The sequence below is a fragment of the Canis aureus genome, chromosome 17 (assembly GCF_053574225.1).
Source record: "Canis aureus isolate CA01 chromosome 17, VMU_Caureus_v.1.0, whole genome shotgun sequence".
In the NCBI taxonomy this organism is placed as follows: domain Eukaryota; kingdom Metazoa; phylum Chordata; class Mammalia; order Carnivora; family Canidae; genus Canis; species Canis aureus.
In genome coordinates, this window is record NC_135627.1 from 58,921,663 (window position 1) to 58,947,870 (window position 26,208).

At 35.9% G+C, this 26,208-nt stretch overlaps 1 protein-coding gene across 5 annotated transcripts in view; it reads left to right on the forward strand.

Moving 5' to 3' along the window:
• FNDC3A (fibronectin type III domain containing 3A) overlaps window positions 1–26,208 on the forward strand; it is a 170,510-nt gene that overhangs the window by 139,350 nt on the left and 4,952 nt on the right. For all 5 annotated transcript variants that reach the window (XM_077855756.1, XM_077855753.1, XM_077855754.1 and 2 more), the window contains 13 exons: window positions 322–496; window positions 2,329–2,415; window positions 10,086–10,224; window positions 10,898–10,966; window positions 11,754–11,872; window positions 13,414–13,519; window positions 13,607–13,782; window positions 15,442–15,555; window positions 16,287–16,436; window positions 16,539–16,822; window positions 16,922–17,134; window positions 19,779–19,945; window positions 21,575–21,702. In XM_077855756.1, coding sequence (XP_077711882.1) covers window positions 322–496; window positions 2,329–2,415; window positions 10,086–10,224; window positions 10,898–10,966; window positions 11,754–11,872; window positions 13,414–13,519; window positions 13,607–13,782; window positions 15,442–15,555; window positions 16,287–16,436; window positions 16,539–16,822; window positions 16,922–17,134; window positions 19,779–19,945; window positions 21,575–21,702 — 1,927 coding nt within the window. The remainder of the gene's footprint in view (window positions 1–321; window positions 497–2,328; window positions 2,416–10,085; window positions 10,225–10,897; window positions 10,967–11,753; window positions 11,873–13,413; window positions 13,520–13,606; window positions 13,783–15,441; window positions 15,556–16,286; window positions 16,437–16,538; window positions 16,823–16,921; window positions 17,135–19,778; window positions 19,946–21,574; window positions 21,703–26,208) is intronic.

Genomic DNA, 26,208 nt, shown 5'->3' on the forward strand with positions numbered 1-26,208 from the left:
ACTTTTATTCAGAGTCCAAATTACCCACTAAAAATTCTGCTTTGGTTTATCACTGTTGCTGTATAGTAAAGATGTGTTACTAGCCTACAAAAAGCTGTAAGAGAAGGTGTTAAATAAATTGCAGCTTTAAAAGAATACCAGTTCACCTTTAGGTATCTGATCTAGTTACCATAAAATATTATCAAATCCAAGATATGTTATTTGGATTATAATTAGTTATCAAAAATTGTCACTTTCAAAAAAACGTCATTCATCGAAAATGAGTTCTTTAGCTATAGAAACAACTTTTCATTCATTCTTAAAAACTATTTATTTCAACAGTGGTTTTAGTGAAGAAGTCTTATATTATACTTCAGGATGTGCCCCTTCTATGCCAGCAAGTCCTGTATTAACTAAGGCTGGTGTTACTTGGCTATCCTTGCAATGGAGTAAGCCCTCAGGAACACCGTCAGATGAAGGAATTTCTTACATTTTAGAGATGGAGGAAGAAACTTCAGTAAGTATGAATATGTATTTTAAGTAGAGTGTTTAAAACCTATTTCAAGTAGCATTAATCCTTATAAGTAATTAGTGCCACAATAGTTAGATCCTTCCCCAAATCCTTTGAATCCTTGGTTGGTTGTCATTTAGGAGGAATTGGGATGAGGAAGAAAACAGTCTTTGGTTTCCTTGATGTGTAGGGTGGAGTTTTGTTTCTTTCTGTGGGTTTGTATGTATTCTGTGCCTACGAACAGCATGGACTGCATTTTTAAATATGTTTTAGGGAGAATAAAGAAAGGGGAAGATCGGGATCCCTGGGTGGCGCAGCGGTTTGGCGCCTGCCTTTGGCCCAGGGCGCGATCCTGGAGACCCGGGATCGATTCCCACATCGGGCTCCCGGTGCATGGAGCCTGCTTCTCCCTCTGCCTGTGTCTCTGCCTCTCTCTCTCTCTGTGACTATCATAAATAAATAAAAAAATTAAAAAAAATATTTAAAAAAAAAAAAAAAAAAAAGAAAGGGGAAGATCACCACAGCCTTTTCAGCCTAAGCAGCTCTAAAAAATAAGAAAATAATATGTCCATCTTTTCCAGCTTTATTCATACCCTGCTTTCCCAAGTGCCACAAAAGGTATGAAGAGCTTCACATGACACTAGTTTCCAATGGCTTGTCTCCTGTGAGCTAGAATGGAACTGAACATGAGTTAGGGTGTCTTCTATGAGTTCTACATAGTTTCACAGCTTTTCAGAGCTACTTTAAAGCAATATGAGTCAAAAATAGCATTGGTCCACTCCCAGCTATATCCAGGAGAATTGAAAACACATATTCATACAGAAACGTATACATGAATGTTCATAGCATTACTCATAAAAACCAAAAATTGGAAACAACCCAGATGTCCATTAATTGATGAATGAATAAACAAAATGTGATATATCCATACAATGGAATATCATTGAGCTGTATAAAGGAATGGCGTTCTAACACATGTCATGACGTGACTGAACCTTGAAAACATGCTAAGTAAAAAAATCCAGTCACAAAAGACCACATATTATGTGATTCCATTTATTAAGGATATAGGCAAATCCACAGAAAGTATATTAGTGGATGAGAAAAGAGGGGAAGTGACTGCTAACCAAAAAATAAAGTACAGGCTTCATTGTAGAATTAGGAATTTGGTGATGCTTTCACAACCTTCTGAATACACTATATATGATTGAATTTAATACTTTAAAATGGGAATTTTACAGTCTGTGAATTACACATCAACTTTTAAAATTTTTAAAAATAAAAAAAATTAAAAAAATAAAAATAAAATAAAAAAATAAAATAAAATTTTTAAAAATAACATTGGGAAAGTAGTGAGGCATTGTCCCTGGAGCTATAAATAGCAATTCAAAACCTAAGTGACATCCCTATCTGCCAGCACAACTGTTTATTTACTTAAACACAGGGCAAATTAAATACGTTCAATAGTTACAGTTCTGTTTAGCTCTTGCAACATCTGTCTAGGAAATTCTGTTAGTTTTAGGGGTATGCCTATGGATGGTGAAGTTACCATTGGCTCTGACTTTACCCTCAACAGAAAGATCTTCTCTTGGTTACTATTTATGGAAAATGAGGTCTCCATCCTCCTACAAGCATTCATTAATATTTCTGGGTCTGTCCATTCAACATAGAAGTATTGAGTTGAGGATCACACTTAACAGCATTAATCACATTGTACACAGAACATGAAGAAGACCTGGATTTTTTTTTTTTTTTTTAGACCTGGATCTTTTTACATAATTGTTATCCCCCATATTTCTGCTGTTAGACATCTAAGAAAGGCTGTTTTCCCTTTCCAGGGATATGGTTTTAAGCCCAAATATGATGGAGAAGATCTTGCTTACACAGTAAAGAATCTCAGACGTAGTACGAAGTATAAATTTAAGGTAAGCTTTGAAAGCCCTTAAGAGATTTGTTTATTGTTCTTGTTGTTCCTATTGTTTTAAAGCTAAGTATATACCTCACTCCTTGGTTTTAAATCTAAATAGTTGTGGGGGGCACCAGGGTGGCTCATTCGCTTAGGCGTCTACCTTTGGCTTGGATCATGTCTGGGATTGAGCCCCGTGTCTGGCTGTCTGCTCAACAGGGAGCCTGCTTCTCCCTCTCCCTTTGCCTGCTGTTCTGCCTGCCTGTGCACGCGCTTGCGCGCGCGCTCTCTCTCTCTCTCTCTCTGCCAAATAAATGGATAAATCTTTAAAAAATAAAAGTTCGGGGATCCCTGGGTGGCTCAGCGGTTTAGCGCCTGCCTTTGGCCCGGGGCGCGATCCTGGAGTCCCGGAATCGAGTCCCACGTCAGGCTCCCGGCATGGAGCCTGCTTCTCCCTCCTCCTGTGTCTCTGCCTCTCTCTCTCTCTCTCTCTCTCTCTCTCTGATAAATAAATAAATAAATCTTTAAAAAAAAAAATAAAAAATAAAAAAATAAAAAATAAAAGTTCTGTCCTTGGGGTGTCCGAGTGGACAGTCAAGTTGACACTGCTCAGTCAGTTGGGCATCAGAATCTTCAATTTGGCTCAGGTTATGGTGTCAGGGTTGTGAAATTGAGCCCTGCTCATGGGTGTGGAGCCTGCTAGGGATTCTTTCTCCCCCACTGCCTTTCCCAACTCATGCTTAAGCTTAAGCACTCTCTTTCTCTCTCAAAGAAAAGAGCATTTTCTAATGAGCATTACCCGCTTTACTTTCTTACTATGTAACATTGCTTGTCAAATTGTGTATATATTTAAAATCAAAATTGTGTATATATTTAAAATCAAAAAATGTTAATGTTTCATGGAACTTTTATTTGTATTCTGTGAACAAATATCTTCTAAAATGTGAATGTTGTTTAAACACATTCAGAATATGCTTTTTTGTCAGAGATATCTAAAAAAGTAATGGTATTATTTTCCTAATACATTATATCAAATGGTGCACAATTTCAGTTTGTCCCATTACTGGTAGTCACTTGATGAAGGTTGTATATACCATGTTTCTTCACTCTAAGGTTGTTCTTTCTCCCTTTGTAATAAGTATTTTGTAAATCCTATGTAAACATCTTGTTTTTCATCAAACTTTTACCTACTGGTTTTAACACCCGTTGATAATTCTTGCCTGAATCAATTATTACTGATTAATGATTTCTAAGTGTGATTTTTCAATTTTATCATCTCTTCTACATTTATTAGTTGGCATTATACTGTAAGGAAAAGCTTTCTTTTCTCATTTATATTAGTATGAACTGATGGATTCCTATTTACTGAGTGGGTTATTTTTGTTACTATGATTATCAGTCGTGAGACTCAAATTATTTCAGATTTAAGAGCTCCTTCAGGATGGCTTTCAGATCTTTTAGAAATGTGCCCCCCGTTATTCTTTGAGCCTTTCCTTTCTGGCACATGATATTCCAGTCTCATCTTGTGCTTCTTCAGCCTTGGAATTGGTCATTTCTCAAAGCACCTGGGTCCTTTTAGTGGACAGTAGTATTTAGAAGCCAAAGTCTGGATAGTAAGTATACTTATTGCTGTAAAAGTTTTGCTATTCCTGGACACCCTGTCAATGGACAGAGCTACGTACTTTATGTATGTATGTGTGTTACTTCTGTATGTACACACAAAGTTTATATGCACAAACACATTTACATCTGTATTTCTGTAGATAGATAGATTTTTTAAACCATGAGTGTACACCACAAACCTCCAATTTTAATCCAGTACCACAGGTTAATTCTAGTTTTCTCCTTTTTCTTATTTCTAGCTTCCTTCGTCATTAGCAAGAAACTTTGCCCCACTTACGTTCATTATATGTCACTGTGGAACAAATTCCTTCCTTCCCATAAAATCTCTTCAGGGTGTTTGACTTCCTACTTAGGCAAATGCTACTGCCTCCAGCCAACCCACCTATCCCCTAGTGCAGATACTTGCTTGGTTTAGCCCACCTGTTGGACTTTACATTGAATTGTTTTAGGAGGAAAGCAGAGACTCTTCGTGTCATGTATCGCTTGACTGAAGCCTGGTGACTATATATATCATTCTTGCTTAAAGCAACAGCAAGCTTTGAAAATTCATCTCCTAAGGAGATTCTTTAAATTCTTTATGTTTCCTAGTATATCTTCCATTCTAAGTGTTTTAACCCTGACTTGATCAGGGATATACATTGTGTTTCACAGAACATGATCCTGGAGCCGGGATCGAGTCCCACATTGGCTCCCTGCATGGAACCTGCTTAAATTAGTTAATATAAGCCAACCTACTTTTTTGTGCAGATGTTTTCCTAAAAATACAAGATGCATACTAGTTGATAAATTGAACATTACAATTTTCCAGTCAGTGTTTATTTAATCAAATCATTTCAAATAAACGATAGAAGCCACTGTAAATTGATTTCACTATTAAAGGGCAAAAATAAATTTTATTATTCCTTGAGAACCTTAGAAAATTTTTCATAATGAGTAATTTGATTATGGAGAGCATAATAATTATATTTATTATGCTTTATCATGTATATTAGCTTCATTTTTAAAACTTATGATAACACTGAATGATCTTAATTTCAAAATAGAGTTTTCATATTTACAAGATTTATAAAATACCTAAGAAGTAAGTACATTCATTCAGTTTTCCTCTTAAGATGACGTTGGATTGTATTTTGCTTCGGTAACATACCAACAAGTTTTCTAAGGAGAAAATGTTAAGATCTTTATAATTTGGTAAGTTTATTAAAATTCTTAGAATTCTATCATGTAACACCATGGTGTTATGCCACACAGAGACAAAAATATACACAAAAGGAGTTAAATTTCTCATGATCCACTATTTTAAAAAGTCACAAATTTTTATTTAAAATTGTTTCGCTGTGGTAGTCACATTCGAATTGCAGGTTATACAGTCAGAATCTCTAAGAGGAGGAGCCCTTAGAAAAAGTAACCCCAAAAAACTAGAGAGAGGATGGGAAAACAGTGTTTCTAAACTACCTCTTAACAAATCACTGGCTTATAGGAGAGGATTCTATACTGGCTTATTAAATAATAAATTAAAATAGTGATAAGAACTTAGAGTATTAGTTCCACAAATACGATCACCAGACCATTCTACCAACACCACCTGGGAACTTGTTAGAAATGTAAGTTTTCTGGCCCCCTCAGATCTTCTGAATCAAAAATTCTGGGATAAAGCCTAACAGTCTGTTTCAGCAGACTCTCCAGGTGATTCTGATGCTTGCTGAATTTAAGAACCACTGATATAAAGGAGGAAAGAAATACTAGGAAATAAAAAATGATGACTATTTGAAGTCTTCTAGAAGTTCAGACACTTTGAATCTGCCTTGTGCTGAGGGACTTTTGAATCATTAAATCCTATTGCTGCCTCAGTCTTTCTAGTTTGACATTGCAGACTCCTCTTTCAAGCAAACCATATCAAAATAGTCTTAACAGTAAAGAAATCTTAGATTACTAAGCAAAAGCAGCAACATATTATAATCCAGAAGGCAATGACTAGATAGTATATTGCTGTTTGTAAAGAAACAGTAAGAATATATGATTAACATAAAATCCTAATATGACCAAGTTTACCCAATGCCAGAGTTCTAGTTTCTACACTACAGCCAATCCTAGGACACTTTAAACACTAGAACAAAATTGGAACAGTGAAAAAATTTTAAAATTAAAAAAAAATTAAAACAAAAATGTAAAGCAAGGATGCCTGGGTGGCTCAGCATTTAAGCATTTGCCTTCGGCTCAGGCTGTGATCCTGGAGTCCCACATTGGGATCCCTGCATGGAGCCTGCTCCTCCCTCTGCCTGTGTCTTTGCCTCTCTCTCTGTGTGTGTCTCTCATGAATAAATAAATAAAATCTTTACAAAAAAATTAAAGCATAAGAAAGCAGCCAGAATTCTTAAAATCATTTAAAATTCAGAATGGCATTCAATGCTGATTCCATCAAATGGTTCACTGGAAGCTGGGCTCTCTAGGACCTGTTGTCCAAATTTAAAATGATAATTATATTTCTTATTATTATTAAAGGCTTCAGAGGCTAGTAGCCAGTCCTATGACTCTGGGCCACTAGGAGGCTCATGTCTTATTTCCTAAAGTTCCTGAAAATAGTTTTTCAAGCAGCAAGGCTTGAGTTCTGAGTACCTTGAGTTGAGAACCCTTAAGTACTTTCACTGCAGCTTGTTACTTATTTTGAGGCCTTTTTACAGGTGGAGAGAAATCAACCAGTATCTGGATCCATCAACTTAATTTCCATATTTGAAATTCAGTTATACACTTAAATGTCAGGATCAATGACAGTACATAAAGATGTTCCCTTCCTCATCATCATCATGTCCAGTGTTCCTTTCTCCTTTGCCCTAAACTCAGTGTGCCCAAGTTAAGTCCAAAGTTCTTATTATGTCCCTTTCTCCCTTGGATACATCAGCTCTTTGCCTTCTATCAGCTGTCATTCTGAAGAATACTAAGAATACTAAATTCTGTTCTGAAGAATACTAAATCTCCAAACCTGTTCTGTGTTATCAGGCTATTCTCTTACCTTCTAATTACCTTCTGAGTTCTGTTTTATACCTAGATTAATCATTCTGAAATACAGCTTTCCCTCTAAAAAAACAATTTCCTTAGGTTCACAGAAGATTCTCTATATTCTGATGCACTTAGTTTTTTTAAAATGCATTGCCTTTCACTCCTTACTTGAACTGGCTATCACGAGATTGATTACTTCTTCTTTGAACAGAGCTCGCTATTTACTTTTCATTTCTGCTCTATACCCAGGGCTTTCTGTTTTCCCTCTTAGCCAAGTTTGCCCTTTTACTGCTCTTGCCCATGAAGACCCCATATCACTTCTGTTAACCTTTTCAAAAGCTTTTGTGGATCATTTTATGCCTTAGCAATCTTTCATCTGTTGCCTAAATCTTTGGACAAGCATATTGCCTGTCTTCTGCATAAAGATTCTAAATGTGTTGAAGTTGAGTGCACTACCTGGAGTTCTAGCAAAGTGCTCCCTCTGTGGCGGGGAACTGAATGAGTGTTCTTGATTATTAGTAAAACTGTGGGGGGTGGGAAGATAACCATATGGCTTTATAACTTTTAATACCTTCATGGCTAACTGAAGTAAAAGGAGTCAGTGCGAAAATATATAGCTTTAAAAAATGTAATTAGTGGATATTTATGGATTTTAGGGAGTCTGTTCTTACTTTAATAGTTTCTTCTAGTTTTAGGTTTAAGTAGTCGCTGTGTACCATATTGAGAAGTGTTTTGATCATCTTTGTAGTCTAATGTGTAAAGCAGCAGATAAAACATCCTGAAAATCCGTTATAGTGCATGGGAGGACTGAGGAAGCCTGAGCAAAATTGAACAATTGAACCAAATTCTACTGAGGTTTCATGGGCTGCATGAGTTGTTTAGGGGTAGATTTATTTAGATCTTTATATTATCATGTCATGTCATAAAGGACCTTGTCTGTGAGTCATCCAGTAATTATTGAGCATCTACTCTATAATAAAGCACTGTTCTAAACTAAAGCACTGTACTAAGAGTACAATAATAATCAAAACACTTGGGCAGCCCGGGTTGCTCAGCGGTTTAGCACCGCCTTTGGCCCAGGGCCTGATCCTGGAGACCTGGGATCAAGTCCCATGTCAGGCTCCATGCATGGAGCCTGTTTCTCCCTCTACCTGTTTCTCTGCCCTGCTCTCTCTCTCTTTGTCTCTCTTTAATAAATAAATAAAATCTTAAAAAAAAATCAAAACACCTAATATGCTTAGTTGGGTGAATAGACAGTAAGCAAGTAAATAGCTGATGGTGATAAGTGCTATGTGGATTAACTAAATTAGGGTGAGGTGATAGAATGGGTAGTCAAGAAGTGTTTTGGAAATGACAGACAAATCTGAATAACAAGGAGTTAGCATGTCATGATCACAAAGAACATTTTAGGCAGGGGAAATAATTGGTAATGCAAAAGACCATAAAGTGGAGGTAGTTAGGGGAGAAGTCACATAGTGTTGTAGTCCATTAGGGAATTTAGATTTTATAATGAGTAAAATCAGAAGCTGTTGGAAAGGTTCTAAGCTAAGAAGTAATAAAATCCCTTTGGTAGTTGTGTAGAAAATAGATAGGGTTGGGAGAAGGAATGGAAGCTAGCAAACTAGTTAGTAGCATATTGTAGCCATTCAGAAAAGATAGGATAAAGGAAGCCTTGACTAAGGTGGTAGTAGTAGAGGAAAACAGAAAAGTGGAGGTAGAGTTGACAGGATTTGCTAATATATTTAAGCTGTAGGTTTATTTATTTTTTTTTTTTAATTTTTTTTTTTTTTTTTTTTTTTTTTATGATAGTCACAGAGAGAGAGAGAGAGGCAGAGACACAGGCAGAGGGAGAAGCAGGCTCCATGCACCGGGAGCCCGACGTGGGATTCGATCCCGGGTCTCCAGGATCGCGCCCTGGGCCAAAGGCAGGCGCCAAACCGCTGCGCCACCCAGGGATCCCAAGCTGTAGGTTTAGAGAAAGAAAAATCAAGGATGTTTCTTGATTTTTGACTTGACCATAAGTAGATGATAGTACTTTCTGCTGATAAGAGCAAAGATAGAGACGGTTTAGAAAAGAGAAAATCCTATCAAGTTTGATATTGGACTTTATGAGCTTTAAATTCAATAGAAGAGATAAAGTAAAAACTTAGATACGAATTATATTTATTGCTGCACAACTTAATAGCTTGAAAAAACAAGCATTCATTTTATCACAGTGTCTGTGGTTCGGGAATTCAAGACTGCCTTAGCTGGGTGGTTCTGATGCAGAATTTATGTGAGATTGCAGTCAAGATGCCAGGTAGGGCTACAATCACCTGAAGGCTTGACTGGGGCTGGGGAATTTGCTCCCAAGTTCACTCAGGTGGTTGGTAGCCCTCATTTCCTCTCAACTGGTCAGAAACTTCAGTTTCTCACCAGATGGGCTTCTCTGTAGGAAAGCTGCACACTGTCATTTATGTTACACTGTATTGGAAGCAAGTTATTAAAAACAATTCAGGGGCAACCCCGGTGGCACAGCGGTTTAGCCCCGCCTGCAGCCCAGGGCATGATCCTGGAGACCCTGGATGGAGTCCCACATCGGGCTCTCTGCATGGAGCCTGCTTCTCCCTCTGCCTGTGTCTCTGCCTCTCTCTCTCTCTCAATCTGCATCTCTATGAATAAAATAATTTTTAAAAATTCAAAGGGAAGAGGAATTAGCTTCTCTCTGAATAAAGCAAGTTGAAAGAATTTATGGACATTTTTTTTAAACCCAAAGAATAGTAAAAGAATAACTAAATCAAACCCAAAGCCTATCAAGTACCATCAGATTATAGCTTATTCCTTTGATGATGACTCTTGGTTAGTATCAAAATGTTAGGCTTAAAGTTGTATTCCCAGAACTGACTCTAAACGGGGATTATACCTAAATAATCCTCATATGTGCTGAGTCCCTGCTGAAGATAAGCAGTTCTCACATAAACAAACCATCACAGTCTGAAACTTTATCATTTGATTGTGCTTATTTATCTCTCATCACTTTTTTTAAGCTATTATCATTAGGTAACAGATATTAATTGTTCTATGTCACAGGTTATTGCTTACAACTCAGAAGGTAAAAGTAATCCAAGTGAAGTAGTAGAATTTACTACATGCCCTGATAAGCCAGGAGTACCTGTGAAGCCTTCAGTTAAAGGAAAGATACATTCACACAGTTTTAAAATAACTTGGGGTAAGATATGCATATTTGTACATCATTACTTTTGTATTTGATTAAAATGATTTGAATATTAAGATATTTTTTAGGATAGTTGAGTAAATTTGTTAGATTAAGCAAGTTCAATACAGAATGTGAGAATCATTCATTGTTTGAGGATCTTTTTTGTGCAAAACTTTGCACTCACACGAATACAGAGTTCATATCTGATACCAGAAGAACTCAGCATCTATTGTAGGACTATGAGCAGAGGTAGCACTGAGTGAAATGAATGATTACTGAAATTGTAGCTGTAGATCACCTAGGTCATCTTGGTCCTCGTGAGAAATGAAAATCACTTACTCACTTACACATTTGTTGGGGTGCCTGGCTGGCTCAGTCAGAAGAGCATCCAACTCTTGATCTTGGGGTCGGTTGTGAGTTCAAGCCTTACATCAAGTGTGGAAGTTGCTTAAATAAAGCTTGAAAAAAATTAATAAAACACATTTATTGAACACCTGCTTATGCACTACCTAATGCAAAATCAGTATAGTAATGAAATGCTGGTGTTAATTTTTTTAAAAAAGCATTGCAGGTGATTCTTTTTATTTTTTAAACAGTCTTAGATTTTGCATTCTGCTTATTAGGATTTTTGTCATTGTTTACTTGTATTTACTTTACCTAATACCACTTTTACCTCTTTGGATAGACCCACCAAAAGACAGTGGAGGCGCAGCCATTAATAAGTATGTAGTGGAGATGGCAGAAGGTTCCAATGGTAAGAACCGCTACCAAAAATTAATAGATGTATGCCTCTGCTCTTCATGACTACAGTTTATATGATCTCTTTTCTTTCACTCTCCATTCTCCTTTGTTTATAGCAGTTAGTATTTTAAGTAGTAATCTCTAGAAATACAGTGAATCAAACGTAAGACTCCTATACACCTGTATTATTACATTTACATTTGCATTTTATTTCCTTTCTCACTTGTTTGCATCACTCCGTTCCAGTATATCTCAAGTCTTCTGAAGGTTTATTTAGTTAGATTTATAACCAGACATATCAGAGAAAAATTATCTTGCAAAGTTTAACTTACATTATAGTAGTTTTAGAAATATTTTCTGTACCTTGTGAACTTTATTTTTGAATCATACATTTAACCATCTATTTCTATGCAATGAACTGTTTCCTGAAAAATAATGTCTTTTAATTAAGACTAAACTTCCTATGGTATTGGTTCTTTCTACTCTTTGTGTGTTATAATGTTATTACTAGACCAGTAAACACATTTAAAATGTTTAATTAAAAGCAGATTATCAATGTAAGCCAAAGTCTGAACAGAGTTACAGAGATATTTCATTTCAACAAAGCCATACAGATTTGTCTAGGAAGCTGTAACATAAAGAAAATTAGATCATCTCCAGGAAACTCGAAGCAAGCTTAAATTGTTTCTGACAAATTACATAAACACTTACGAGTGAAGCTAGGATACCTGCCGTGTCCGTGATACCAAAACGTTAAACATTACCTTGTAGCTGACTGAACATAATTCTTCACCTTACAGGAAACAAATGGGATATGATATACAGTGGAGCTACTAGAGAACATCTTTGTGATCGACTGAATCCAGGCTGTTTCTATCGTTTACGAGTTTACTGCATCAGTGATGGAGGACAGAGTGCGGTAATACTTACATGTAGTTTTTTTTTCCAAGTTTGAGTCAAATAAGACGAGATCACCAGATGTCACTCAAAATTTGAAATGTATCCAAAGTAATTTCTGTAACCCAGGTGATTCATTTTATACTGACCAGAATATTCCAAAATAGAACTTGGCTTATTAATCATTTCTCAGTGAATATGTATTGTCTGGTTGATGTTTAGCTTTGGAACAACAGATATACAAAAATGTTGCAGAAAGATTTATAAAGATAAATTTTAGGATGATGTTCAATAATTATACCTAACAGAAATAAAAGTAAAATAATTGTAGACTGATCATTCCATAAATTATGTGAATCAGGACAAATCATAAAATGTCATTTACTGTTTAAACACAGATTCTAATATTTACTTATTGCAGAAATTGGTAGTTATTTTTATGAATAGAGATCCACTAACCAAAATGGACTTAAAGTACACCACTGATTATATGTGAGATATTTGCAATGTTCTGGAGAGGCATTTTTTTAATAGGAGTGATTTCTTTTTTTAATGAATTTAACCAAGAATGAGTTCATGGAGTATTAAAAACTGTTACCATTTTTCAAATGGAATTTAGTGCAATAAAGGTACCTTCTTTTTTTTTTTTTTTGAAGGTACCTTTTTAAAAAATGAACTTATAAGTATTTGAAAACGTGAGTACTATGAAACTGAGTGCATGTCCTGCCCCCACAGGCTTAGGATCCAATTACTTCATTTTATCTAATAAAATCTTTCTGTATTAAAAAAAGCAAATCCCCTGCCCCCCAAAAAAGTCCCAATTTTCTAATTCAGCATTATAGCATTCTCATATAGGATACCTTTCTGAATCTGATGATGACTAAATATTTTATTTATGTTTGGAAAAAATACTAAGTATAAATCTTAATACAATGCTGATAAGGAATATGGCACTGAGTGTGTCAGTATTTTAAGGGAAATTTTAAAATAAAAATTAATATATAACTTTTATATAGTGTAGAAACTAAAGTAATACCAAATACCTGAAGATACCTAACACTTGGAAAAGCTTACTTGATTTTTTAATTATTTTTAGGAAAAAAGGAAAGATTACCTATAAATACTAGTATTTGGGTTAAAAATACAATATATAGTAAAGTAACCAAAGTTATAAACATTGCAAATAGTGTTTGTAGAATGTTCCTTAGAAGAGATCTGTGGATCCATTTAGACAGGAACAAAAATAATACCCATTAGGTTATGATGTGATGGTGGGGTTTAATTATGGAAGAATAAAAAGGAAAAGTTTCTTGGGTTTTTTTTTCTGGTAACTTTCTTTGTATATAGTAGTCACATAGTATGTGTCTTTATTTGTCTATATAAAATTAGAGTTTTAATGATTTGAGTTTTTTATTTAGAACTTTTATTTCTTTTCAGTTGAAAGTCAGGTAGAATTTCAAATTATCAGTGCAGTCTTTGTGTTCATGTTATTTTCCTTTAACAAAAGCAATCTGATTGTTTGGTTGGGGCATTTTTGTTTTGCTACTGCTTTTGTTTTGGCAGGTATCTGAATCTTTACTTGTGCAGACTCCAGCTGTGCCTCCAGGCCCATGCCTCCCTCCCAGATTACAGGGTAGACCCAAAGCAAAAGAAATACAGTTACGATGGGGTAATTTCCATTTTGGTAATAAATTTTAATTAAGTTAGTCCTAAATGTATTCCTTTTGTTAAACTGCATAAATCTTTCCACCTTTAGGACCCCCTCTGGTTGATGGTGGGTCACCCATTTTCTGCTATGGTGTGGAAATGTCTCCTGTAGAAAAAGATGAACCAAGAGAAGTTTACCAAGGTTCTGAAGTAGAATGTACAGTGAGCAACCTTCTTCCTGGAAAGACTTACAGCTTCAGACTGCATGCAGCTAACAAAATGGGGGTAGGAAAACTCTACTGATTGAATTATAATCACAGTGGTATTTCATGACATATATAATTGCACCCATTAGCCATTTTGCTTTCAACGTGTGACCCCAGAGTTTACAGTTGTTTTCTGGACTTTTTAAGATTTATTTATTTATTTGAGAGAGCAGAGGAAGGGGCTCTGGTGTGGGGTGGGGGGAGTGGGCAGAGGGAGGAGGACAAGCAGACTCTCCACTGAGCATGGAGCTCTGTCCCAGGCCCCTGAGATCATAACTTGAGCCAAAATGAAGAGTCAGCCACTCTGACTGAGCGTCCTAGGTGCCCCCAAATTTTGCAGTTTTTAATAAGCTTATAGAGATAAATAAGAGAGAGGTCTGTATATACATACGGTAACTTAGTTCTAGAATCTCGATATTTTCAAATCCCACTTAAAATTTGTGACACTTTGGACTTTAGCTATGCCAAAGTTTGCCTTTCAGGTGGTGCTGGTAGGATTTGTTTTAATAAGAAAAGTAGAGTAGAAACAAGACCATACTTGGAGTAATTGAAATACTTGGAGTAATTAAGTTTTTGAGGCTGGTTATATGCAGCATTTACTTTCAGTTGGCTACTAATTGTAATTCATTTTTTACCTAAGGAAAAAGAAAACTTGAAGCATTTCTGGTTTTTTTTTTTTTTTTTTTTTTTTTTGCATTTCTGGTTTTATCTGACTTTTTAGAAAGCATTATCTATGTATCTGTACAACTCCATAAAATGGACAAAATAGGTGATATCTCCATTTTATAGCTGAAGAGGCTAGAGTTCAGAAAGGCCAAATGATAAACCACAGACTCAGGATTGTCAGACTCCAGAGCCAAGGCCCTTTCCACTCAACCAGGACATCTCTCATCTCTGCATTAAAGTGGGTTCTCTAAGGACAAAGCAGTAGTTTCTTGCCTCAATTGAGTAACATTCTCTAATTATTCTGTAATTACAGTTTCACAAAATTAAACTGGTAAGTCTCTCCTCTCCCATTATTTCATACTTCAGTGACCTGTATTATATCTTAGTCCTGTTCTCCAATTGAGTTCAGTATCTGTATCTACAGACTTAAAGTTTCTTATGTCAGTACTTTGTTGGCCATTCTAACATAAATCATCGTTTCCTGTCTGAAGTCATCTTGTCAGCCCCACAAGGCTGGGATAGCACCTCTATTGCTAGTGTTTTTAATCTGTATTTTCAGAATACTGAAAATTTGTCAAAATCATCTTAAATAGTTGCTTTCTGCATTTCCAGAGACTATACATTTTAGACTCTTTTTAAATCTATTCTAAATTTTAAGATCTAATTTATACCCATGATTCCCCCCATGCGTTTGTTATATCCTCATATAATCTCTTCTGACTTACTCCACATACCCAATTCCCTGATACCCTGCCCTTCTTACAGAAACCAGTTCATGAAGGAAAAAGGAGAAGAAAGTACAGTAGATAAAACTTAAAAATACCCGCACATCGTCACTTCCATGATATTGCATCTTTTTACTTTCTGTGAATGCTTTTGGAGTTTTATTATGGCCAGTTTGTCTTGAAGGAGAGGAATAATGCATTTAATTATTTATTTATGTGAATATTTATGAAGAGCTGTGCAGTCAGTGGGTAAAAAATGAAAACACTGGCTATATTTGTTTTTCTAGTTTGGACCATTTTCAGAAAAATGTGATATTACTACAGCCCCTGGACCACCAGATCAATGCAAGCCTCCTCAAGTTACATGCAGATCTGCAACTTGTGCGCAAGTAAATTGGGAGGTATTGTAATTCCCATTTACCTACTTTAAATGATAAGAGTAGTTCATCTAAAAGAATAGAGTTACTGTTCATTTCACCTCCTAAATTATGCAGACAATAAGTCCTAGTTAAATTCATGTGGTAAAAAGTGAATTTTTTATCTTTACGATGCATTTAAGTAAGGCATATTTGCATTACAAGTACAGAGTTTCTTATTCATGATGTGCTTTGTATTTTTTTCAAAGGCTTGGTCTCATTACTGAGATACTTAGCCACTGACTGAGCTTAATGTTCAGAACAAACATTCATAGGAATTAGTATAATACTATTTCTCTTATATTTATTATCTCCACTGTTTATTGTGTATAGTAATAATCAGTAATGATAATTGCATTTTCAGCTTCCTTTGAAATTTAACAGAAAATGTCCTTACATGGTTTAACATTTATATTACTTAATTAAATTATTTTGACTTCAAAATTCACCTTAAAATTTTCTTTCTGAAGTGATTCAGTCATATTTTTATTTCTAATTGGAAACAAGGATATTTTTTGACCAGTCTTACATTCAGGTGACCTTAATGAATAAAAATGTAATAATGAACAGTTTCAATTCTACTTAAACATTTTAAAGAAATTCAAAAGCAAGATCAGTCGGTTTTTGATACGCCTCAGGTAAAGAACGTTTTTGCCTAAAAACCATTTAATCAATATCAAGACCTTAAGACGTTTTCTTTTTCTTAAATTTTAAAGGTCCCTTTGAGTAATGGAACTGATGTCACTGAATATCGATTGGAGTGGGGAGGTGTCGAAGGAAGTATGCAGATGTGTTACTGTGGGCCTGGTCTCAGTTATGAATTAAAAGGACTTTCACCAGCAACTACCTATTATTGCAGAGTCCAGGTAAAGGTGGTCAGGGCCTTGTTACTCTAGCCAGAGCTTTGTGTTCTGTGAGCATTTTGATGGTCATGTTTTTGTTAACTTATAGGTTCTGTTAATTTGTAGGCTCTGAGTATTGTGGGTGCAGGCCCTTTCAGTGAAGTAGTAGCCTGTGTGACTCCACCATCAGTTCCTGCTATTGTGACTTGTCTTCAAGAAATAAGTGATGATGATATAGAAAATCCCTATTATTCACCTTCTACATGCCTTGCAATAAGCTGGGAAAAGCCTTGTGACCATGGTTCAGAAATCCTTGCCTACAGCATAGACTTTGGAGATAAACAGCCCTTGACAGTGGGAAAGGTTACAAGCTATATTATAGACAATTTGCAACCAGATACAACATACAGGTACACTCTACACACTATGTTAATTTTTGCCTAGGCCAGAGAGAAACTTTAAATAGAGTGATCATAACTGATTTTGTTTTTTCTTAATGTGGCACTTAGAATACGAATTCAAGCCTTGAATAGCCTTGGAGCTGGTCCTTTCAGCCACATGATAAAATTAAAAACTAAGCCCCTCCCTCCTGATCCACCTCGTCTGGAATGTGTTGCCTTCAGCCACCAGAACCTTAAGCTGAAATGGGGAGAAGGAACCCCAAAAACACTGTCAACAGATTCTATTCAGTACCACCTTCAGATGGAGGATAAGAATGGAAGGTAGGTGGGATCCCTGGGTGGCTCAGTGGTTCAGCGCCTGCCTTCGGCCCAGGGCGTGATCCTGGAGACCCAGGATCGAGTCCCACATCAGGCTCCCTGCATGGAGCCTGCTTCTCCCTCTGCCTGTGTCTGTGCCTCTCTCTCTCTCTCTCTCTCATAAATAAAAATCTTTAAAAAAAAAAAAAAAAGAATGGAAGGTAGGTGTTTTTAATTGCTACTTTATAGTTTCTAAGGTCTTAAGTATATAAATCTAAACAGTAGAAGTTAATAAGACTTCAAAACTAGGTTAGAATTCTAATAAGTAATTTTAAATGTGCTATTTTCAAAAGACCAGAAGATATAGTGATGATTTCCTGTTTATAACTTGTGAGTAGGATGCCAAGAGAAAAATTAAGCGGGCTATTCTTTGACTCTCTTCTCTAACCCATTTACTCTCTTCATGCTAGTAAAAGAAACAATCTTTGCTACCAAAAAAGTTCTTAAGCCCGTATTTCCAGCAGAGGTGGTTTTGACAGTAAATAATTGATTGGCTTAAGACCCCTATGTCTGACTTTCTTTCCTACACCCCTGTCACAGAACCTGCATGCTAAGTAAATACAGTTTAGTTCCTCACTGTCAGACTTGGTTAGTCTCTGATTATTAGCTAGTCTCCTGCTAGGTTCTCATCTTTGCTGGCGTCCTTTACATTTTCTTGACATCCATGCCATATAGTATCCCACCAAATCATTTTTAATCATAAATCAAAAGATTTGTAGTATAAATTATTCAAATGGAAATCTGAGGCTGTTTATTGGCATTATAGCCCATGTAAACAATACCATATACCCTTTACAGGAGTTATTCTAATATTTTTAAGAATTTAAATTTTACTTTTCTACTATTCACTCAGCTTATAAGAAACAATCTGTATAATCTCATGGATTCAGAGTGCTAGTAGCAGCTTTTCCAAAGGTCTTCCCACTTTGCTTTTTGTGTTGTGTTTGCATCTTAGCCAAATATTCAATAATGGAATATTCATGATACTTTTTTACATAAGTACTCTCAGAAATGCTTACACATTTAAAATAACATACAGAATTAAACATACTGTATCACTAGTAAGAGCATTATACAGAGCAAACAGTATTAATCATTTTCTGAAATCTGTGCCTCTATAAATGTTAGCCTTTGTTCTTGGCAGAATTTTATGTACACTTTGTAAGGCCTTACCTCTAGAAGGAGATTCTTTACCTTGCTACAGATTTTTGGTATAGCCATTTATCTTTAATATGTGTTGTTATCATTGGGTGAACTAATTCTGTAAGTTATTTTCATGCCCTTTGTAGCATTTACATTTAGGATAATGCAAGAAGGTTTACTGGAAACAGGTCTATTAGCAGTTGACTGAAATGTAATAGAATAAAAATTCCATTAAATATAAATAATATTGGGATCCCTGGGTGGCGCAGCGGTTTGGCACCTGCCTTTGGCCCAGGGCGCGATCCTGGAGACCCGGGATCGAATTCCACGTCGGGCTCCCGGTGCATGGAGCCTGCTTCTCCCTCTGCCTGTGTCTCTGCCTCTCTCTCTCTCTGTGTGACTATCATAAATTAAAAAAAAAAAAAAATATATATATATATATATATATGTATATATATAATATTAATAAGCTAGAGAATTGTAAGGTATGAGTATGGCTTATGGCTGTGGAAAATAAAAACTTTTATGATATTGTTAAATTTACTATCTAAATTTAATAAATCAATTTAGTAATACTTAGGTTTTACTCTTTCCCTTTGATTTTTCACAACTGTTTACATTTGCTTTGGGATAGTGTCTGAATGCTATTTCAGCTGTTTCCTGACCAAGATTTTGTCATTGTCGGCTTTTTTGATAGTGGTTTAAACTCTTTTTTTCCCCTGTTCTTTAAAAAAAGGGGTGGGGATTAAAAAGGCAAGGCTTATCTAATTACTGCTTCTTGGAAATTTTGTTACTTCGGGTCTTTAACTGGTTTTTCATTTTTAACCTGACTACAGTTTTCAGACTATTTAGAACTATGTGGGCATTCATTCCATTATTGATTCCCCAATTTCCAAAAATTTTAAAGCAGCCAATCAAAAATATTGGGGAACATTGAACTTATGGATGACATACATGATGATAATCTTTTCATCAAACAGTTCAGATGTGGCAAATTATATATTCTTTCATACTGCTGGGTAAATCTCTAGAAAACATAACCAAAACAACTAAAATTATGCCTGGACATTGAGGATTCTCTTTTTTATATAACAAGTTATATGCCAAAGAGTCTAATGAAAATTGTAGTATTCTGAGTATCTTTAAAAATGTATGAACATTAAAAGATAGCAGTCAGAAACAAAGCTATACCATAAGCCTGAAAAGTTACTGTGATGGGCACAAAATTTAGCAGTAATTTTTTAGGAAACCATGTCAGATTAGAAAATTTACCAATCCTGTGATTTTCATCATCTGATGAAAGATATAACAGATTTATTTGGAGTGACAAGGTGTTCCTGGCATTAAGTTCTAAGAGTAACTTCTACTTCTAAATAATGTCCCAACTGTACTACTTTAATAGTTTTTAAACACTTTTCGGAAGGTAGTCAAGGTTTATTTTTAATAAGAGTTATTTCCATTTTAGGTTTATATCCTTATACAGAGGTCCATGTCATACATACAAAGTACAAAGACTTAATGAGTCAACATCCTATAAATTCTGTATTCAAGCTTGTAATGAAGCAGGGGAAGGTCCTCTCTCCCAAGAATATATTTTTACTACTCCAAAATCTGTCCCAGCTGCCTTGAAAGGTAAGTTATACATCCTCAGGTTACTTTCTTTAATAATAAATTAATTTTAAATGCATCTTCATACATAGCCTTATGTGCTGTTATTACAATTTATCATCCAGTATGTGTCTGACATTTAAATTACAAAAAAATTATATAGACAAGCCCACTTACTATGAGTTTGACTCAGTAATAAAAGCTATTTTAGGCAGCCCGGGTGCCTCAGCGGTTTAGCGCTGCCTTTAGCCCAGGGCGTGATCCTAAAGACCCGGGATCGAGTCCCACGTTGGGCTCCCTGCATGGAGCCTGCTTCTCCCTCTGCTTGTGTCTCTGCCTCTCTCTCTGTGTCTCTCATGAATAAATAAACAAAATAAAAAATAAAAAAAAATTTAAAAAAAAAAAAACAAAAAAACAAAATAGGGATCCCTGGGTGGCGCAGCGGTTTGGCGCCTGCCTTTGGCCCAGGGCGTGATCCTGGAGACCCGGGATCGAATCCCACGTCGGGCTCCCGGTGCATGGAGCCTGCTTCTCCCTCTGCCTGTGTCTCTGCCTCTCTCTCTCTCTGTGACTATCATAAATAAACAAAAATTTAAAATCAATCAATCAATAAATAAATAAAATATTTTTAAAAAGCTATAAAGTTATTTTACCTAGCACATTGATACTGCAGGTACTGGGTTTTGTCCGTAATCTTTTTAATAATCTAACATAAAAATACTACACTGAATAGACATGTTGGATTTCTAATAGGATCATTTGCTGTTTCTCCTATTGTTACTTAAAGAAAAAATTACAAACTCAAATTGTTTTGACTTGTTCTTTCATTCATTTGGATTTCAGGGAGAAGGCCAGGTTGTTTGTTAAAAAGAAAATAAATGTATCCTTAGTTAACTTGAATTTTTTAATCAGATTTGCACATACATTCACAGATTTGTATATACAAATATCTTTAAAATTTAAATTGTCCCTTTAGATGGGTTATTTTTCAATGACCCTGGCAAGGATTGCACTTTGTGTATTTAGCCAAAATAACTAACATTCCTTACACTGAGGACAAATCACAGAGACTTCTAGTACAGTGTCCTGGATCGTGTCATTTGTTAAGCAGATCCACAGTTAGCCGGACTGTTCTTGAGTGTCTTTCTAATAATGTTGATGGAGTTTTACTGAGTCCTTTTTCTATTCTGTCATCCAGTTTAGTGTTCTTAGCCTTATGACTGTTGCTCATGTTTAATCTTTTGTTACCCCACCATTGAGTGAAGAAGCAGTTTTATATCAAGCAACAAGAAGTATTTTTCAATTTAGGAGATTTTTTTAAATTACAAAATCTCATATTCTAGTTATGTTCTTAGAAACACCATTAACATTGTTTTAGAACTGACATAATCCCTCTGTTGGCTTTTTAACTCAACAAAAACAGTGCTTACCTTGATAGATGTTTTAATCAATCTGGCCATTGTAACACCTATAGATTATATGGCCTGGAGATAAGAGTAAACCATTAATTAACTATGTCTCTGCAAATTTCAAAAATTTAGATATATAACTGAGTTTTAAAGGTTTGTTGATTTTGATTAAAACAAGTGTCTGTGTGATGTGCCAAGTTAAAAATCAAGTAGAGCAGATTTTATTTGTATTTGTTCTCTACAGCCCCCAAAATAGAGAAAATAAATGATCACACTTGTGAAATTACATGGGAATGTTTACAGCCAATGAAAGGTGATCCAGTTATTTACAGTCTTCAAGTTATGTTGGGAAAAGATTCAGAATTTAAACAGGTATGTGCAAAGATGTAATTCTATGGATATTCATTTTTTTCTCATTTTTATGTACTTACAGTGCAAGATTGTCTCTTTATCTTTCCAATTCAAAAAACATTTATTTAGTACATACTGTGTTCCGAAGATTAGTAACTACACAATATCTCTGTATATTTAACAGATGATTCATTCATTTGACAAGAATTTATTAAACTAGATGCCAGGCACTCAGGATATATAACACTGAACAAAAAGTTCTTACCTCTGTGGCACTTATATTCAGCAGAAAAGGAGATACTAAAAGCATAGGGAAGTACAGTGAATAATAAAACTGGGTAAAAGGAATAGGCAGTTTTGGGAGGAGAGACAGCTAGTGCTATTTCATATGGGGCAGTCAGGTGACAATCAAACAGAGACCCAAAGGAGGTGAATATGGGGAGAACAGTCGTCCAAAGAGTGGAAGCAATAGGTACAAAGGCCTTTGAGATAGGAGCATGCTTGTTAAATTTAATGAACAAGAAGGCCAGTATGGAGTTGGTTGTAAGAGCAATGGGGAAAATAATAGGTGATGTCAAGTAGTCAATGATAAAGAGGATCTTTGTGTGATCTTTGTGTGATATGAAGATCATGTAGGGGTATTACAGGCCACATTGTGACTTTTACTCCATGTATAATGAGAAGCCGGTAGAGGATTTTGACCAGAGTAGTCACAGGATCAGACACAAGGTCATTTTGGCTAGAATGGGACACGGGCAGAAGCAGAGAACATTAAGGAGGCTTTCAAAATAACAGTAATAATCATAATTATAATTCAGTGTTATAACTATGATAACAACCATTATGGAAGCCTACCTAGCAGAAGTATCACCTACCAGGGGACGCCTGGATGGCTCAGCAGTTGAGCATCTGCCTTCAGCTCAGGGCATGATCCCAGGGTCCCAGGATCGAGTCCCACATCGGGCTTCCTGCTTGGAGCCTTCTTCTCCCTCTGCCTGTCTCTCTGCCTCTCTCTCTCTCTCTGTGTGTCTCATGAATAAATAAATAAAATCTTTAAGAAAAAAAAAAGTATCACCTACCTACCAGGCTGAAAAATTTCAGAGATGGCTTCCTGATACAGGGTGATTGGCAGTGAGATGAAGTCGGGAGCTTACCAGTATCTTTTATAAAGAAGTAGTTTTTATGCAAATCAGAGGCTAATTTCTGTAAGCATTTCATCTGGTTCTCCGTTTTTTCTTCTTGATTTTGAGTGCTTTTAAGCTGGATTGTTTTGAGGAGCTCATATTTTCTTTTCCCACTAGAAAATCATTCGTATTTTATTTCCATCACATGCTTTATAGTTATTAATAATCGAATATTTTTCAATATAGATATAATTTTTTCTTTCAAGTTTTGTTAAGTATGGAAGCGTCATTACAAAGGGCCCCAAAGTCAGGTTAAATTTGGCATTGACTGTTTTTCTTTATTAGGCCATCTGCAAATTGACATGATAATCAGATTTGAAAATAATTTACAGATAAGCAGGTTTCCTTCCAAGGAGGAAGCAAAATTACTATTAAAAATGTAATTGCATTACGTGTTTAAAGGAAATAGGGACCCCAGATTTGAGTAGTGTATGAATTTTAATAAACATACCACTACATGAAATAGCGCTGCTAATTCTAATTTAACTTAAAAGCAGATAATCCTGTCATCACTTTCACTTACTTTAGATTGTAAGCACGCCATAAAACCTAAAATACTTAAAACATCATCATATACTTGCTCATCCAAATCTCTTAAATATTTATAAAATTTTACAATTTATTGACAGGTTATACTCCCAAAAGTTTGAAGGTTGTGTTTTTAAGAGTTCAGTTCCATTCATGGAATGTAATATTTTACTTAAAATTTGATACTCAACACACATGTGCTAAATACTATGTATAAAGAATTGTGAGGGGCTACAATATTAATAGGTTATTGTTCTGATTTCAAGAAAGTTGTTTAGAAATTAACAAACAAGCAGAAATTTTATAATCATGGCATTTTATATAGCCAAGCAAAAAGTCATAATAAAGATAAAACCTACTTTATAAAAAGGAATGATTTATTCCAGCTGGATTTTGTAATGTTTTCTAAAAGAAGTGCCATTTAGTGAGGGGACAGGGTGCATGATGGTGCTGTGAGCTAAGAAGGAGCTGTGAACTCTCAAGTGTGACTTGAGTAAGACTCAAAAATGGAATGTGTAGTTAAGGAAGCCAGGTCCCATGGCTTTTGGTCCTATGGGTCTTTATTCCATAGCAGTAGGAAGGGCTGATGTTTTTAAGAAGGGATTATTTTAAATAAGTTGGTGGTTTAGTTTCTAAACTAGCTTATCTGTTTACCTAAAAACCTTTAACTTACAATGTTTTGGGGATTGTGGATCTGGAAGCAAATTCACCTGGCAGCAATACCTGGGCTAAACTTAGAGGGACAAAGAAGGGAAAAAAGAAACAAATTGATTTCTTTGTACTCTTCCCTTTCTTTGCCCCTCTTTGATCAGCTTTGAGAAAACTCTTTGTTGCCTTCTTGCTGTGCAGTGCCCCATTCTGTAGCACTTTATCTAAAATGGCCCCCATTCTCTAAAATCACACTCTGACTTGCCTCCCATCTGACACACATCATAACTCCCATAAACAAAGAACAGCTGACCTTATTGTCATTAAGAGAAAGACTATTGGGGGATCCCTGGGTGGCTCAGCGGTTTAGCACCTGCCTTCGGCCCAGGGCATGATCCTGAAGTACTGGGATCGAGTCCCGCATCGGGCTCCCCACAAGGAGCCTGCTTCTCCCTCTGCCTGTGTCTCTGCCTCTCTCTCTCTCTGTCTCTCATGAATCAATAAATAAAATCTTTAAAAAAGAGAGAAAGACTATTTGCATGGGAAAATTCATACCAAAGGTGCAAGTGTCTACTGGTTCTCTAATCCCCTAGAGAGTGTATATATTTTTTAAAGCAACTGCTTTTTTACCAAAATGGCATTTCAAGTTGTATAACAAGGTAAAGTTTAAAAATACTGGGAGACAGTAGAGCCATCTTCAAAGCAGATCAACCTCACCTCGGAGTCTGTACCTAAGGCACTTCTGTGTCACAGCTTATTATGTTGCAAGTTCCATGAAAACCAACTCAGACTGGCACAATTAAGTGTAAATCCTCTTAAGAAGAAGCCTAAAGGTAAGCAGGCCTCAGAATTGCTTGATACAGAAACTCAGTGAAGTTGTCAGGGGCATGGCTTTTCTCAGCAGTCTTTAGTGACTGCCCTAAGCCATGTGGAATTTATTCTCCCTCATTCACATTCAGGAAAGAGAAAGTGCTTAGACTGCAAAGCTTTCCCTTAACCAGTGACTGTTCAGGATTTAAGCCAACCAGAGCAGAGGCCTCCTCTGGAGTTAATAATGAGGCAAGCTTCTCCATGTACAAGGATTGGGTAAGGGAGCATTTGATACCCCATCAGAAGTCGGTATTGTTGGCAGTGTCAGAGAATGGGTACGAGGATAGTGGCTTGTTGGATTCTATACAACTTTTAAACTTCTGAACTTAGATTCCCAAAATGATGCCCCTCTGAGTGGCCTGCAGACCTAATGAACCTGAATGTCTAAGAACAGGACCCATGATTGTTTTATGTTTTTTAAAGTTCTAAGTGGTGCTTATGCACAACAAACTTAACTGCTCTAAAAGCTCCCAGGTTCACTTAAACTTCGAGGGGAAGAATGGTATGGACAAGAGCCATGTGGGTATTCCATTGTTTTCAGGGATTTTTACTGTTTTCTTCATGTGTTGATCACTATTGAAAATAAGTATTTGCAATCATAAATTCATAAGTTACAGAAGGATGATATATGGCCATATGTGCCATATTATATTGGCACATATTGCCTTATTATATGTCATAATAAATAATTACTTTAAAATGTAATCAAATGCATAATAAACCTTAAAGAAAGGTACAAACAAGTCTGCACTTAGCCTAAAAGTAATGTATTGTTAAAATCATTCTTATACTAACTACTATAAATGATATATACTGTGCACATTACTCAGTGTAAGTCAGATTGTGGATTTGTAACATACAGAGAGTAGAATTTGTTCCTTTGTAATGACAACTTCAAAAGTGGTTATCTTTGGGGATCCCTGGGTGGCTCAGCGGTTTCGCGTCTGCCTTTGGCCCAGGGCGCGATCCTGGGGTCCCGGGATCGAGTCCCACGTCCGGCTCCCGGCATGGGCCTGCTTGTTCCTCCTCCTGTGTCTCTGCCTCTCTCTATATATATATCTATCATGAATAAATAAATCATTTAAAAAAAAAGTGGTTATCTTTAATAGCAAGCATGTTTACTTACCCTTAAAAGATAACAAGAGACTAATTTTCATTTTTGCTTGAGTTCTTGGTAAATCCAGCCAATCTATGTTTCTAAAATGTGAATATGGAGACATATAAACAAGTAAGATACTGGTTTCATTTTTATTTGTTATTAACAAATAACATTTGTTATTTTCTTCATGCTGTGACC